Source organism: Humulus lupulus, chromosome 1 (assembly GCF_963169125.1).
Source record: "Humulus lupulus chromosome 1, drHumLupu1.1, whole genome shotgun sequence".
Classification (NCBI taxonomy): domain Eukaryota; kingdom Viridiplantae; phylum Streptophyta; class Magnoliopsida; order Rosales; family Cannabaceae; genus Humulus; species Humulus lupulus.
In genome coordinates this window covers 264,712,151-264,724,471 of record NC_084793.1, presented here as the reverse complement: position 1 = coordinate 264,724,471, position 12,321 = coordinate 264,712,151, and the positions used below count along the sequence as shown (strand labels likewise).

The following is a 12,321-nucleotide window of genomic DNA, read 5'->3' as shown; positions in this document are numbered from 1 at the left end:
AGAAGGTGAGGGATCTCGGTTAGTGGTAGGGGTATTTTTGTCCAAAATTTTAAAATGACATATTTTTGGGAGAGTATGTTATGTTGGCATTTTAAAAAAATTAAGTATGTTCTGTCTAAAATTTTCCTTGTAGTATTTGTATGCTTGTTAATGGTTCTTCACATGGTTTGTGGTTTAATTGTGTATATTTTCTAACAGTAATTGCTCAAAATAAATAAAAAATAGAACACTATGAAATGACAGAAAAGGGGGAAAAGTCTGCGTCTTACCACCCCTTTGCTCTTCTTCCTTTCCTATACTTGAAAATTTTAATATTACATAAATTTGGGTTGTGCTACAGAAATTGAAAAGAAGAAGAAGAAAACTGAAAATGTCTTCCTTAACTTGTACTAAGCTCACCATCTTCACCTTAACTGGAGTACTCATCCAAATCATTGGTCTTTCTCTCTTCGTTTTCGGATTCTTCCCCGTCAAACCAGCTCTCTCTGGTTTCAGGTACCCTTTTATGGATTTTGGCAAGTCAAATTTATGAAACCAACGAAGAAGTTTTTTTTTTTTTTATATTCTCTCTTTATTGGTAATCTCAGTGGTCAGGAGGCTTTTCGTGCACCGAGTTCTGATTCAGTTCAAAATCATAGCATTGCAAATCTCCCTCCTGATGAGCTCAGATCACTGTATCAGGTTCTTGTTTCATCGAGTGCTCAGATTCTCAATTATTGCTCTGTTAAGATTTCAGCATTGTTTTAATTATTCAGTAATTAACTAGTTTTCTAGGTTATGAATTTACAGAGGTTTGTAATGGTTACTCGGGTTACTTTTGAGTTATCTTGTTCTTGTAATGTAGGAACTATCTGGGCTCCCTTCTTTTGATAAGCTAATACTAATGGTATGTCCATCTCAAGAATTAGCTTATTGATCAACCTATATTGGTCCATGTCAATTTTCTTGCTTGTAAAATGTTACTCTCAATAATTTTAGTTTAGGTTATTGATGGTCTCCCAGCAGAGTTTGTGCTTGGCAAGGATAGTAACCCTCCACGAAGGGAGTTGATGGAAGCTATGCCATATACTCAGTCACTGTTAGCAAATGGCATGGCAATTGGGTATCATGCAAAGGCTGCACCTCCTACTGTTACAATGCCTCGTTTGAAAGTGGGTGTCATTACCTCAGGTCATGCGTACGTGAAAATAACTTTCCTGCTTAAGCCTGCTAATCCTCTGATGCTTTGGGTATATGCTTTCAGGCTATGGTTTCCGGAGCAATTGGTGGGTTTCTTGATGTGGCTTTTAATTTTAATACACAAGCTCTCTTAGATGACAATCTTATTGGTTAGTTCATCCTCATTTACTGGAGATTGTCCACCATAATTTTTTTTTTCCGAATATGACTGCAATTGCTATAGAACTAGTTTTTGTTTATTTTTTTTTGCAGACCAGTATTTTAAGATTGGTCGGAAAATGGTGATGCTTGGTGACGAAACATGGCTGAAGTTGTTTCCGGGATTATTTAAGAGGCATGATGGAGTTAGCAGTTTTTTTGTATGTATTTCTATTGCTGATATCAACCATAAAAATGCTCTCATTGGGCTACAAATTTAATGTACTCAATTCCTAAAATAAATATCATGGAGTGGCAAGTTAACTTCTTCTTGTTTTTAATATGATGTTGGCTCAGCTAAATCTTGATTTATCTCTTTAAGCCATTGCTCCTTCTTCAGCCTGCTTTAGTTTTTTCATGCTAATTTGTAAACTAATGTAGCACAGTGCTTTGCATTATGATCATTGCTTCGATGGAGAGTTGTATGATACACTGACTTGCACTATGTATCAAAATCTTTTGTATCAGGTTAAAGATACTATACAGGTTGATCAAAATGTTTCTCGACATTTACCTGATGAGCTTAGTAGATTTGATTGGGATCTCATGGTTCGTACAATTTTCCCAATTTTGTTTCTTGATCTAATTCCTTACTGATATAATATTTGCTTAGTAGATATCATTGGGATCTCATTGTATACATGAAGGTGTTGTTCCATTTTGAGTCAATTTTATTTGTAGTTACAAAAAGAAGAATTTTTCTTAAATGAGCATGTAATGTAGAAAATGTTGAACTTCTTCTACGAAAAATCCAAAAGGGTTTTAGCAGTTGACATTCATAATGAATCCAAGTGTTTCACCCTATCCAACAAAGACTTCGCGTTCTGACCTTTTCTTAAAAATTGTAGAATACCAACCTACGCGTGTAAGCTAGCTGTATCTTTGATTCTTAGGGATTAGTTTCCTAAAATTGTGATAGTGTGTATGTGACAGTAGTGTGTATCATTTAGGCCCTAATTTTTAGGAGATTTTTCTAGGAGAGTTTGTATTTGACTTTTCTATATTTGTTTGTATCTTTTACAATTGAAATCAAGAGAGAAGTTTATCACAAAAATCAGAAAACTTCGTGGTATCAGAGACATGAGAAAAAACAATTGATCCTCTTTCCTCGAAATTTTTTCTCTGTCCAGGTCCAGTTGCCTAGGTCCAGTTGCCTTCTCCGGCTCCGGCAACCCTTGTCTTTCTTCTTTAGGTTTAGTTGCACATTCAGTCCCTGCCAGATTAGTCACAATATCAGTCACCTCCTCAGTTGAATCGCACCACCTCGGATCAGTCGCAACTCTCCCATCAGTTGCAATTTTTTTTTTTTAGGAGGTCTTCAGATCTGTCGCACGTGATCCCATCATCCATCATCCTCTTCGATTTTATTTATCCTGAAATCCTCTCATGGTAGATTCCGAGCAAACATCTAGGGTTTATTCTACAACTAATCCTTCTTCTGATACACCCACAAACTCTCGGCTAACACCTGCCACAACTGAAGGTCATTTTGTTCCTATCACCTCTCACAAACTGAATGGCCAGAACTATCTTTAGTGGTCTCATTCCATGATGATGTTTATAAGCGGGAGGAGCAAAGATGAATATCTTACTGGAGACATCCCAAAACCAGATTCAACTAGTGCTGAATACAAAAATGGAGAGCTTAAAATAATATGGTAATGTCATGGCTAATTAGTTCTATGACAATTGAAATGGGAGAATTTTTTTTGTTCTATACCGCAACAAAAGATGTATGGGAAGCAGCACGAGAAACTTTCTCTAGCAGTGAGAACACAACCGAGCTCTTTCATGTGGAAGTACACTCTAGGTTCTTTGTCAAGGTGAGAATTTTGTTACAATTTATTTCACAACTCTTACTCGTTATTGGCAGCAGATGGACCTATTTGACACACGTGAATGAAAGTGCACTGAAGATCGGGCATATTTCGAAAAGATTGTGGAGAAAAAACGGGTCTTTAAATTCGTGAGGGGCTTGACAAATCGCTCGATGAAGTAAGAGACAAAATTCTTGGAACCAAACCTCTCCTTAGTTTGCCAGAGGTCTTCTCAGAAGTTCGTAGAGAGTAGAGTCGGAAACGGGTTATGTTGGGACAACCTCATCCTGCCTTAGCTCTTGAAATTCCAGCGTTCATAGCTGCCAAAGACAATCAACCAGACTTAGGTGCTTTTGCTGCTCGAAGCAATTTTCAAAATGACAATCGAGGCAGAAAAAGCCGCCCATGGTGTGATCATTGTCGAAGACCTGACCACTTAAAGGAAACCTGTTGGAGGTTGCATGGAAAGCTTGCTTATTGGAAGCCAAATCGAGATCGTGAAGCAAAAGGAAATGTTGCCGTATCTGAAGCATCTCCATCTACCCCTCTCAGCAAGGAATAATTAAAACTTCTCCAACAACTCATACAGAAGGCCAATGTTCCCACATAAAGCTCCAACAGATCAGCACAACCGATCATATGACAGGTAACAAATCACTTTCTACAACTTACTCTTCTTGTACCAGCCCTCAAACAGTATGTATTGCCAATGGTACATGCGCCAAAGTGGTTGGCACTGGAACTATCTGTCTCTCAAATAATCTCACTCTCCGATCTGTATTATTTGTGCCTGAATTTGACTGCAATCTTATATCTGTTAGTAACTTGAATCGAGATTTAAACTGTGCAACTAAATTTCTTTCCAAATCATGTGTTTTTCAGGACTTGAGCTCGGGGAGGATGATTGGCAATGCTGATTTTTGTGCAAGCCTCTATGTTCTAGATGTCAACAATCCTTCCAACCATATTGTTAGTTATCAATCTCAATTGAGTCATAGTCTCATGTCTGCTGGTCAATTTAATAAGGAAAGTGAGGTCATGTTGTGGCACTTTCGTTTAGGTCATCCAAATTTTATGTTTTTGAAATGTTTGTTTCCATCCTTATTCATCAATTAAAATTCCAATTTATTTCACTGTGAAGTTTGTCAATTGGCAAAGCATACTAGGAACACTTAGTCACCGCAATTCTATAAACCAAGTCACCCTTTCTCAATTCACGGTGGTATCTGGGGACCATTCTGTATTCCTAGTATGACTGGTGCTAAATGGTTTTTACTGTTAGTAGATTATCATACTCGATTGTGTTGGACATTTCTTATGAAAGAAAAATCAGAAACCAAACACATTCCAACAATTTCATGTCATGGTCCAAACCCAGTCTAGAGCAAATATTCAAATCCTCAAAACTGATAATGCCAAAGACTTCTTTAACTCAAGTCTTGGTTCGTATCTCAAATCTCACGGTGTTGTTCAACAAAGTTCATGTGTTGACACACCACAACAAAATGGTGTAGCTGAAAGAAAAATCCGACATATACTTGAGGTTGCTCAATCTCTGCTATTTCAAGCCAATGTTCCTAAAATTTTTTGGGGCGAGGCTATTCTAACTGCAACATACCTCATCAATCGTATGCCTTCTTGCATTCTCCAATTTCACTCACCGTTGTAGATATTTCAAAGTCTACCCTACCTCACGTCTTGTGTCCCAGATCCCTTTCAAAATTTTCAAATACACTGCCTTTGTTCATATTCATTCTCAATTCCGTGGTAAATTTGATGCCCGTGCACTAAAGTGTATCTTTCTTGGGTATTCGACCGATCAGAAAGTCTACAAATGTTTCTCTCCCATTACCCAGAAATTTTATAAGGGATATTTGCGGCATAAGTACCCAATGTTTGGGTTTTGTACGCGGCATAGACCCAATATTTATTTTTAGTGGCAATAGTACCCAAATTTAGTAAAAATATAATTCCGTCAGCCTCCTCCTTTAGGTCTCCGTTTCGTGATGACTGGACCAACACGTGTCACTCCGTGATTGGTCCAACTCAATAATATTTTAAAAATAATTATGATTTGGACCAATAAAAACGTGACTCGTGTCTGCCTAACCAACTCACTAACAGACCTAACGGAGGAGACTGACCTAATTACACTTTTACTGACTTTGGGTACTATTGCTACTAAAAATAAACATTTGGTCTATGTCGCGTACAAAACCCAAACATTGGGTACTTATGCTGCAATTATCCCATTTTATAACACCATGGATGTTACATTCTTTGAACAAAGCCATTTCTACTCCAATTCTGCAATTCAGGGGGAGAACACAAATGAATCACAGAATTGAGATTGGTCGTCACTTCTTGAACAACCATCACTACTTTCCTCCACTCTATCTTCTCTGCCTAACACTCCAATTCTGATTCCAGCTTCATGTTTGGGGTCAGATTCCCTCTAACATGCATCCCTTTCTTCTCTAGAAAAATCCGTGCTTGACCAATCTCCCATACTCTATCCCAAACATCTTCATCTTCTTGATGGTGCTGTAAAAGTTTATGGTAGATGGAACAATTCTAATCTGCTTGTACCAAATCAGCAAGGTCAAGAGCCTCTCCTAAGTCAGGTCGAACCTGAAGAATTACAAGAAGAGTCAGATTCTGATTCTCAGTTAGATTCAAATTATGACCCCAAGTTGGACCTTCCTATTGCACAGTGAAAATGTGTTCGAACATGTACCCAACATCCCCTTTGCAACCACATCTCTTGCATGAATCTGTCACCAAAGTTTCTGGCATTTGTGACATCCCTTGACAGAATCACAATTCCCAACTCAGTGTATGAGGCTTGTTATCTGAGGTGAAAAGAATTGTATTTTCTTGCTTTTCATTGAAAAAAATGATACATATTTATAAATAAAATAGAATAGCTAACTTGGGAAACTATGTCAATTGGTATCTCTACAATTAATCTAATTGATAACTATTAGACAGTTATATACATGTTGTAACACTCCTCAAGCTGGAGCATAAATGTTAATCATGCCCAGCTTGTTACAAAGATAATCAACTCGAACTCCATTCAACGCTTTTGTGAAGATATCCCCTTGCTGAATTTTCTCGTGGACAAAATGACAATCAATTTCAATGTGCTTAGTTCGCTCGTGGAATATAGGGTTGGATGCAATATGAAGGGCAGCTTGGTTATCTCACCATAATTTTGCGGGTACTGAAGTTTTAAGACTTACTTCAGTCAAGATCTGATAAATCCATGTTATCTCGCACACAAATTGTCATAGCCCTATATTCTGATTCTGCATTGGATCTTGACACAAAATCCTGCTTCTTACTCTTCCAAGAAACCAAATTTCCGCCAATGAAAAGACAATAACCTGAAGTGGATCTTCTATCCACTTTGGAACCTGTCCAATCTGTATCTGGAAAACATTCAATATGAGAGTGAGCATGATTTTCATATAAGATACCCTGTCTCGGTGCTCCTTTCAAATAACACAAAATTTGCTTTAATACTGCCCAATGATGAATTGTTGGGGATGTCATAAACTGACTGATAACACTGGCTGAATATGCAATATCTGGACGAGTTACAGTAAGGTAATTCAACTTTCCAACCAACCTTCGATATCTCTCAGGACCCTCAAATAGTTCTCCATCTTTTGTAAGGTGCATGTCCGACTTCATTGGAGCACTACAAGGCTTTGCTCCCAATTTTCCTATCTCAGTTAACAAGTCAAGAACATATTTTCTCTAAGATAGAAAAATACCTTTCTTACTCCTTGTGACTACACCCAAGAAATACTTTAGCATCCCCAAGTCCTTCGTATGAAGGAAAGACTTGAGAGATAAGATTCTCACAGTATCACTTTCAGTAATCACATTATCATCCACATACACAACTAACAGAATGATACCAGCTTCTGATTGTTTGTAGAACACAAAATGATTTGACTTTTCATCATGCCAAAATTTTCAACAGCTTGACTAAATTTACCAAACCAAGCACGGAGGCTCTGTTTCAAACCATACAGAGACTTTCGAAGATGATAAACTCGACCATACTCTGCCTGAGCAACAAAACCAGGAGGTTGCTTCATATACACCTCCTAAAGAAACACATTCTTTATATCAAGATGATGCAAATGCTAGTTGTGAGTTGCTGCCATTGAATTAAACAATCGAAGAGATGTTAATTTTGCAACCAGGGAAAAAGTGTCAGAATAATCTACTGATTCTACTCCATAAGTTTGAGCATGGCCCTTAGCGACAAGACGGGCTTTCAATCGAGCAACTGACCCATCCGGATTAATCTTAACGACAAATACCCATTTGCATCCAATAGCCCGTTTCTCTGAAGGTAAATCGACTAAGTCCCAAGTACTATTGTAATCTAAAGCATTCATCTCCTCTATCATTGCATTATGCCAACGAGGATGAGATATGGCTTCACAAACCGTTTTAGGAATAGAGATAGAATCAAGGGAAGCAATAAAAGAACAAGATAAAGACGACAAGTGATTATAAGAAACAAAAGAAGAAATCGGGTAAGTACACTGAGGTTAACTTTGCATAAGGCAATAGGAAGATCATCATTTGGGACTGAATCTGATGACGAAGGAGCAGGTGCGGGACATAAATCAGGAGGTGGACGCCTGGAGTAGACTTGCGTAATAGGAGGCCTGTTTGGAGCTGTGTTTGTGGCTAAGACATAATCAGAAGAAGTGATAGAGTATACCAAAAAATCATCATCCTCTTGCTTTTCATTGAAAAAAATGATACACATTTATATACAAACTAGTATAGCTAACTTAGGGAACTATGTCAAATCTAATTGATAACTAATTGACAGCTATATACATGCTGTAACAAGGCTTTATATGTTTCAGAATGGCGCAGGGCTACATTTGAAGAGTATACGACACTTGAAAAGAATGGTACTTGGGTATTAACAAAACTTTCTTTTGGGAAGAAAACAGTAGGCTGTAAATGGATATTCTCAGTCAAACTGAAAGCATATGGAGGCGTAGAAAGATACAAAGCTCGACTAGTGGCGAAGGGGTTCACTCAATCGTATGGGATTGATTATCAGGAAACTTTTGCTCCTGTGGTGAAGTTTAATACAGTTCGTGTCTTTTTGACTGTTGCATTTAATAATGATTGGCCATTGTTCTAACTTGATGTCAAGAATGATTTCTTGAATGGAGAACTAATTGACCAAGTCTACTTGGATGTACCTTTTGGCTTTGAGACAAAGGAGACACAGGGAAAGGTCTGCAAGCTGAGAAAGACATTATATGGACTTAAACAGTCTCCTAGAGCTTGGTTTGACAAATTCACCAAGGTTCTTAAACAAGATGGATACTTCCAAGCACAGGTAGATCATGCCCTATTTGTGAAACACTTCCCAAATGGGAGAATCACCGTCTTAATAGTCTACGTTGATGACATAATTCTCACAAGAAATTATGATGAAGAAATGATAAGTGTAGAAATATCTTTGTAAATACATTTTGTACAGCTAATTTTAGGTTGTAATTTACAACTAAGTTAGGTTGTAATTGACAGCTATGTTTAGGTTGCATTTTTTTCCTTATTTTTTGTCTACCTCTTTGTATTCAGCCTATATATAGGCCGTACTATTCATCAATAAAATGAGATTAGAAGTATTATTCACACAAATCTACAATAAGGCCCAAGAGGCAATTGTCCAAGGAATTCGAGATCAAAGATTTGGGATTTCTAAATATTTCTTAGGAATGGAAGTTGCACGAAACAGTTAAGGAATCTCAGTTTCTCAATGCAAATAGGCTCTAGATCTCTTTTGTGAAATTGACATGATTGGGTGCAAACCTATTGAAACTCCTATGGATCCTAATACTAAACTGATGCCCCGAACGGACGAGTTGACAGCCGATAAGGGACAGTACCAATGCATGGTGGGTAAGCTGATATATCTAACTCATACATGACTAGATATAAGTTTTGCTGTTAGCATTGTGAGTCAATTCCTGAGCAACGCATCAGTGGATCACTTGGAGGTAGTTTACCGCATCCTAAGATACTTAAAGAAGGATCCGGGGAAAGGACTTGTGTTCAAGAAAGCTATCAATCGAACCTTAGAGGTTTATATAGACGCTGATTGGGCTGGTTCTCCTTATGACAGAAAATCTACATCAGTATATTACTCATTTGTTTGGGGGAATCTAGTGACATGGCGTAGCAAGAAACAAGCAGTGGTGGCACGTAGTAGCGCTGAGGCAGAGTTTTGTGCCTTAGCCTTAGGCATTTGTGAAGGAATTTGGTTACAACAGCTGATGAATGAACTAAGGATTGAAACTTTAGATTCTATCAAGATCATGTATGCCAATCAGTCAGCAATTGCAATTGCCAAAAATTCAGTCCAACATGATCAAAATAAGCATGTGGAGATTGATAGACATTTCATAAATGAGAAAATTAAAAGCAAGGCTATCGCACTCAACTATGTTCCTTCTAGAAAACAAGCAGCAGACATTCTACTAAAGATCTGTTTCGCCCCAACTCACAAAGCTGAGTACTATACTTGGATTGGAAAACATATATCGCCCAGCTTGAGGGAAGTGTAGAATATCAACCTAGGCATGTAATCTAGCTGTATTTCTGATTCTTAAGGATTAGTTTCCTAAAATTGTGATAGTGTATATCTGACAGTTGTGTGTATCATTTAGGCCCTAATTTTTAGGAGATTTTTTAGGAGAGCTTGTATTAGACTTTTCTATATATGTTTGTATCTTTTAAGATTGAAATCAATAGAGAAGTTTATCACAAAAATCAGGAAACTTCAAAAATATATGCTCTTGACTAAATTTATGATTCAGATTCTTCATTACCTAGGCTTGGATCATGTTGGACATATTGGTGGGCGCAACAGGTATTGTCTTTTCCCAGTTTCAGTATATTTCTTACTTGACTGATTCTATAATTTTATTTCTTGAGTGTTGTTGAACTATTTCAGTGTCTTGATGGCCCCAAAACTAATAGAGATGGATGAGGTGGTTAAGATGATTCATACAAATAGAATCCTGAATCAAATGAATAATCACGGAAGGACACTTTTGGTTTGTGATAATTTCTTTGCCTTTTGTATGTTTTCGTTTAATTCCATTTTGGTATAGCAGTAGTATTTTCTAATTTGGATTATCTCTTAGTGAAAATTTAATTGCACCTTTCATTTCCCAAGAATTTATTTTGTTTATAAAATCACATATTTAGAAACTCACATGTAACGCTTCCCTGATATGTGTTTACCCTGCAGGTAGTGGTAAGTGATCATGGCATGACTGACAATGGTAATCATGGAGGATCTTCTTATGAAGAGACTGATTCTTTAGCTTTATTTATTGGCCTGAATGATGTATCCGGTCATGAATCATTCTTCCAGAAAGCTGTGGACCAGGTAATTATCATTTATAATATTATGCTTATATAGTTGTTTGCTTCATGTTTTCAAGTTGTGACGATCATTTATTTGCATTGTAATTACTTCATGCCTTCAAGGCACGATTGTCATTGTCATGTTATGCAGTTGTTGTCCAATTAATGAAAAAAAGAGACAACAAGATCCCCTTCCATTATTGACCCATTAATTAATGCAATAACGTAATGATTAAAATTAAGCACTCAGGTTAACAAAGCTAACTCAGATTAAAAATAACATTTAATACCAATCCCCTCTATATTTTTAAAAACATTTAGTAAATATATACTTTGGCATTAAGTTGCCTCAACTATAATGTATTCCTTCTAAGCAGGTAAATAATTCGAAATTAATTCTGTGACATCCTATTCACCTCTTATCTTGATTTGTTTAACCCAGGTTGATATAGCACCAACATTAGCTCTTCTTTTTGGTTTACCAATTCCCAAGAACAATGTTGGAATCCTGATTTCAGAAACTTTTGGGCATTTGGCTGGTTAGTTCGCTCTCTCTCTACACACACACACACACAACGGCAGAAGATTGACTTTGTTTAGTGACTCTTTTTATGGGCACACAAGTTTATATAGAAGATTGATTGTCAGTATACAGTTTTTGCTGCAGTTTTCATTCGAAAAGTTTGGCCTTAATAAAATGTTTTATTATCTAATTCATTTTGTCATGAATTGTAATTCAACAAGTAAATTGCAGGAGTCATCACTTGGCTTGTATAAATGTATACATGTTTGTTGAAACTATGTCTTAATCCTAAAAAGTTAGTTTTTTGGTCAGGCACGGGTCTTATGATTTATGAAAGGCTATAGTCGTTTGTATCTGTTATCTGAGGTGAAAAGAATTCTATTCTCTTACCTTTCATTGAAAAATGATACATATTTATATACAAACTAGTATAGCTAACTTAGGAAACTATGTCAATTAGGATCTCTACAATTAATCTAATTGATAACTAATTGACAACTATATACGTGTTGTAACACTCCCCCTCGAGTTGGAGCATAAATATTAATCATGCCCTGTTTGTTACAAAGATAATCAACCTGAACCCCATTCAATGCTTTTGTGAAGAGATTCTCTAATTGTTCTCCTGTCTTCACATACCTAGTAGAAATCAAACCTTGCTGAATTTTTCACGGACAAAATGACAATCAATTTCAATATGCTTAGTTCGCTTGTGGAATATAAGATTGGATGCAATATGAAAGGCAGCTTGATTATCACACCATAATTTTGCGGGTATCGAAGTTTTAAGACCTACTTAAGTCAAGAGCTGATAAATCCATATTATCTCACACACAGATTGTGCCATAGCCCTATATTCCGATTTTGTACTGGATCTTGACACAACATTCTGCTTCTTACTCTTCCACGAAACCAAATTTCCGCCAACGAAAATACAATAACTTGAAGTGGATTTTCTATCCATTTTGGAACCTGCCCAATCTGCATCTGAAAAACATTCAATGTAAGAGTGATCATGATTTGCATATAAGATACCTCGTCCTGGTGCTCCCTTCAAATAACACAATTTGCTCTAACGCTGTCCAATGATAAATTGTTGGGGATGTCATAAACTGACTTGACAATACTAACTGGATATGCAATATCTGGACGAGTTACAGTAAGGTAATTCAGCTT

At 36.8% G+C, this 12,321-nt stretch overlaps 1 protein-coding gene across 4 annotated transcripts in view; it reads left to right on the top strand.

Moving 5' to 3' along the window:
• The first annotated feature begins 227 nt into the window (after nt 1-227).
• Nucleotides 228-12,321, top strand: part of LOC133806185 (GPI ethanolamine phosphate transferase 2) — a 33,738-nt gene continuing 21,644 nt past the window's right edge. The window contains exons 1-12 of one of the 4 annotated variants that reach the window (XM_062244310.1): nt 228-495; nt 588-681; nt 845-886; nt 984-1,151; nt 1,244-1,328; nt 1,432-1,538; nt 1,846-1,926; nt 4,077-4,163; nt 10,067-10,119; nt 10,204-10,306; nt 10,504-10,644; nt 11,065-11,161. In XM_062244310.1, the coding sequence (XP_062100294.1) occupies nt 371-495; nt 588-681; nt 845-886; nt 984-1,151; nt 1,244-1,328; nt 1,432-1,538; nt 1,846-1,926; nt 4,077-4,163; nt 10,067-10,119; nt 10,204-10,306; nt 10,504-10,644; nt 11,065-11,161 (1,183 nt within the window). In that variant the 5' untranslated portion in view covers nt 228-370. Of the gene's footprint in view, nt 496-585; nt 682-844; nt 887-978; nt 1,152-1,243; nt 1,329-1,431; nt 1,539-1,845; nt 1,927-4,076; nt 4,164-10,066; nt 10,120-10,203; nt 10,307-10,503; nt 10,645-11,064; nt 11,162-12,321 lie in introns of those variants that run through there. The other 3 variants (XM_062244316.1, XM_062244320.1, XM_062244326.1) reach the window with 3 other exon arrangements.